The 4,724-nt window shown below is 45.6% G+C and overlaps 1 protein-coding gene across 1 annotated transcript; it reads left to right on the top strand.

Moving 5' to 3' along the window:
• Nucleotides 1–1,648: 1,648 nt before the first annotated feature.
• On the top strand, nt 1,649–4,273 carry EAH_00063350 (hypothetical protein, conserved; the record flags this gene model as incomplete). Its single annotated transcript, XM_013393132.1, has 1 exon — nt 1,649–4,273. The coding sequence occupies one exon, from the start codon at nt 1,649–1,651 to the stop codon at nt 4,271–4,273; it is 2,625 nt and encodes an 874-aa protein (XP_013248586.1).
• Nucleotides 4,274–4,724: the final 451 nt, after the last annotated feature.

Raw genomic sequence — 4,724 nt, 5'->3', positions numbered from 1 at the left:
CTAGCGGTAAAGCTCCAGCTTTATTCGATAAAGGGGAGAATCCTAACAGCAACTCGATGTGCATGGAATTCTGCAGATATAAAAGTTACACCTCTTATGCGATCACTCCATGGTATTATACTTCGCTAGAATCCCGTCTACTGTTCTCTGCTCTCTCTTTAGTTGGTGTTAGACGTATTTATTTTTTTTGTGTATGCGTTCAGTGTGGCTACTGAAGAAGGGCCTTTAAGGGAGTGTGAAACAGCTGCCTATAGTCTTGACAGTGCGTGCATTGAAATATATAGTAGTAGTACTATACATAATATATGTCTTTTCTTTTGCTTTCTCTCCGCTTCATCATCGGCTCCAAGCCCTTTCTTCTGCCGGAGTGCAGAAGGAGAGATCTCTCATTGTATGCAGAGCCTTGTCTGTCTTAGCAGTGGTGGTGGTATGCATGTATCTGCATATGCATGCATTATATATATATATATATATATCCGTTTTGAGAGGAGGAGACAGGAGAAAAGGAAGAGAAGAGATTTTTATGTCGGTTGCAGCGGCATTCCTTCTTGGTGCTGCTCCTGCTGCGGTCCCTTCGAGGTTAGTAGATGAAAATTCTTTGCCTTAGTAGGCGTCTTGTACGTAAGGAGAGTAACAACAACTCCCCACAGTGTAATATATATATATACATTATATATAGAAAAGAAGGGTTTATTTGTATGTACACATGAAGGCGCCCTGCACCACTCATTGCAATAAGGGTCGTTGCAGTTGCATCTCGTCGTATTCTGTCTCCTCTCCCCCATCCTGAGGCCCTTTTGCCGCTGTTCGCAGAATGTCTAAAAGGGAGAAGAGGTTACTAATACTGTAAAACTTTGCTCTGCTTGCAGCTCATGGGAGATATCTGGATAGTTTGTTATATGCAATCTAAAACAAACCCCACATGCATGCATGAGATTTACTTCGCGATTGCATGCACTGACAATGATGCAGGTAAATGTCAAACACCATTTTATGCATTAGCAGGGAGCGTACATACAAGTAGAAGAAATATGTACAAGTAAGGCTACACAATTAGATCTACCAGCACAGTATTCCCCTATATTTTCATTTCCATCTGTGTCTAGGTATATTTTAATTGTTTTTAATGGGTATTATGTTAAGCTATGGAACTGTATACAGCAGAGAATCGAGTGCATGCAGGCACCCGGACCATTGATAGAAAATACGCTATTGGGTAAAGTGCATTGTATGCCTTTTGCTTAATTTTTAAATAGCATTAATGGATTAATTTTAATGAAAAGAAAGAGAAAAAATGGGGAAAGTATTGTTCTGCAGAGTCGAGTCGCTTTGAGTGCCTCAGCTGCCAGCCGTTCCTCTCCGCGCTGCGGCTTCCGCTGTTTTATTTCTTGTCTTTCATGCATTATAAACAAATAAAGAGTAATATTTATGGTGCAAATGGTTTTAAATTACTTTTTAAAAACTGTTCTAAGGAAGAAAACACAAAAACGAAGAGCAACAAACGCAATTTTCGCGGTAGAGCGCATGAGTCCGTTGAGGCCCTCCCCCGCGGTGATTGATGTAGAGAAGTATATTAAATGCTGCTTTTTATTGCTGTTTAAATAAATACTTGTTCTTTTTTGTTTGTAGTTTTTTGTTTTCCTGAATAATGGTGGGGGAAAGAAGGCGCAGGGGGAGAGAAGACGGAGCCCTTACGTTGTTTTGGATTTTTCTCGTTTTTTCCTTTAACCAGGTGTACGTGCACTGCGCGAAACAAACTGATGCAAGCAATAGCCCCTCTCAATGGAACATTCAGACGGATTCTTTTATGGTAACTGCTGCCGATACGCAGACGGATATCCCCCGCTACCAACATCCCTATGCTGATTATTTCTCGGGTTCTGGAGTGGAGGCTTCTGCAGCAGCAACATCAGCAGCAGCTGCACCAGCACCAGAACCAGCAGGCAGAATATCTCCTGGTGATGCTGGGGGTGCTGCAAACCGCCAACATCAGAAACCACCGCTCCCGCGAAGTCGGTTCAAGGTCGCAACAGCACTTCTGATAGGTGTGCTGCTGCTGTCAGCTGCTGCTGTGCACCTCTCAGAAGCAAATGAATTTAGTGACAGAATGCCGGAGGATGAGGATGAAGACGCACCAGACGAGGAAGCAGCAGAGGTAGCCGAAGCAATTGCAGCAGCAGAAGCAGCAGAAGCAGCAGAAGCAGCAGAAGCAGTAGCAGCAGCAGAAGCAGCAGCAGCAGCAGAAGCTGCAGCAGCAGCAGAAGCTGCAGCAGCAGCAGAAGCTGCAGCAGCAGCAGAAGCAGCAGCAGCAGCAGAAGCAGCAGCAGCAGCAGCAGCAGCAGAAGCAGCAGCAGCAGCAGCAGCAGCAGCAGCAGCAAAAGCACCAGTATCACCAGAAGCAGCAGCGGAAGCCAAGGCGAAGCTACTAGCATTAGCTGTCCGTTTATCTTCAGCAGAGGAGTTAGCTGCTGTAGTAGGGACAGAGGGAGCACAGAGTGCGCTGCGGCGGCTTCGTGAATGCGTCTTTATTGCTGCAACAGAGGGTGATGCTCTTGAAGGTCGCCATGCTGTACAGCTGGCTGAAGAGGCGTTTGATGCTGTGCATGCGCTGCATGCAGCAGCAATTTCAGAAGCAGCAGACTTACAAACAACATTCGAACGAATCCCTGAGGAAGACTTGCTGGAGAGGGGCGAGGAAATTATTGTAACAGAGACAGCAGCAAAACATCAAGCCAATGCAGATGTAGACGCCTCTATTATTACTCTTCGTTCTATGCAGGACAGTTTACACACCTTATGCTCGCGATTTCGTGCAGCGCATGTACGGCTGCTGCAGCATCCAGTGGTGGAAGATGCAGCAGATTTGGCGCTCTTTGGAGCAGCAGCAGCAGATCTTCAATGCATGCGCAGCAGCAGCATTTCTAGAGGAAGAACGGTTGTAGCAGCTGGAGCGGTTCAGAAGCATCTTGTGTGTTCATTTAAAGCCTTAGAGGTTTCTCCTAGACAAGCTTTTTCTGTATTTACAGAGGGAGATGTAGATCTTGTTAGAGCATATGCATCATTCTTGCAAAAAGAATTAGAAGTTGAGCAGCGGCATCTGCTCTTACAGGCAGCATTAACCTCATTAGCAGCTCGAAGTTCTAAGGTCGCTCCCCCTGCAGCAGCAAACGGTGAAGCAACTTCAGCAGCAGCTGCAGCCCAACCTGCAGCAGCAACTTTAGGAGCAGCTTTAGCAGCAACTGCAGAAGCACCTGCAGGACAACCTGCAGCAGCAACTGCAGCAGCACCTGGTGGGGCAAGTGCAGCAGCAGATACTGGAATAAATGGTGGATTAAGCGCACCTGAATCTGCTGCGAAGGCAGCAGCAGATGCAGCAGCAGATGCTGCTGCTTCTGTAGCAAAAGTAGAGAGAGTGTTAGATCGCGCAGCTTCTGTAGCACAACAATTAGACGAACACAGGTGGTATCTAAACGCAATGAAAGATGGCTTTGATGTAGCTGAAGTGCAGCAAGCAGCAGCAGAAGCAACAGCTATCGAAGCAATAACAGAGCAGCAGATTGGTACCTGTTGGGAGGAGCTTCTATCTTTAAAGATTCCGAGAGAAGATTTAGATTATGCAGGTAAACGCATTGTTAGAAAAGTCTGTGAGAGGACATCAGAAAGGGTAGATCCTATGAAGAGAGAAGTGCGAGAAATGCTGGTGCTTGTAAAACAGATGGCTTCGTTGCGTTCAGCAGCAGCGAAGCAGAGGACTCCAGCAGCAGCAGCAAGAGGAGCAGGAACATATATTAGCAGCAGATTAGGAGATGAATTGCTGGAGGCGGTGATGCTAAGGCTGGGAGACGCAGAAAGTTTTCTAGGTAGAGTAAGTGTAGAGTTAGAGAGAGCAGAAGTAGCAACTACGCGCACAGCAGCGTTTAATTCTCTTCAAGCAGCTTCAACAGATGCAGGAAAGGCTGTATTGGCGTGGAAGTATGTTGTTACTAAAATGAATAGCTATAAGCTGTGTGTACAGCTGGGACAAGAGCTAGAGGACTTAGACACACGAAGGGCCGTTGCTATTCAAAGCTTACATGAACTACTGGGAGGAAATATTGAAGATGATGAACAACAAAGAACAACATCCAAGTGTAATAACGCCCTTAGAGAGGCTAAAGAGGCAGCAACACTCTGGGAGGCTGCATCAGCAACAGCAACATTACGCACACTCGTAGAAAGACTTGAAGATGCTGCTTATGGATTACGGCAAAAATGGGGAAGACGCTTTAGATAAAAACCTTCACCTTGCGCATCTGCGCAGGATATATATCCATCTACTCGCTAGTGTATATGGATAAATAAATTTGTGTGTGTATATATAAAATATATATTTCCCCATATGCATATATGCATATATACATATGCATATACATATATATATATATATTATGTATATATTTATTAGCGCTTTCCTACCTGCCGGGTAGAGGAGAGCTCTCTGTTTTTCAGTCTTGTTTCGAGCAAACTGCAGCAGCAGCTGCAGCTGCTGTTTGCTCGTTCTTCTCTTTCAGGGTAGAGAGGCTCTACTATTCTTTGTTTGTTGTTTGTTTGCTTGCTTTTCTTATGGTGGCCTGACTGGAGGGGCAGCACCAGCGTCAAAGACGAACCCGGAGAGCGCATGCGTTGCGGTGTACATACATACATTCGGGTTTTGTTTTCTGCATGCATGGATGCATGCCCGCATC

The sequence above is a fragment of the Eimeria acervulina genome, genomic scaffold, assembly GCF_000499425.1.
Source record: "Eimeria acervulina Houghton genomic scaffold, Eah_scaff1815, whole genome shotgun sequence".
Taxonomy (NCBI): Eukaryota; Apicomplexa; class Conoidasida; order Eucoccidiorida; family Eimeriidae; genus Eimeria; species Eimeria acervulina.
Note: the sequence above shows the minus strand (reverse complement) of the source record. Positions and strands in the feature narration are given on the sequence as shown.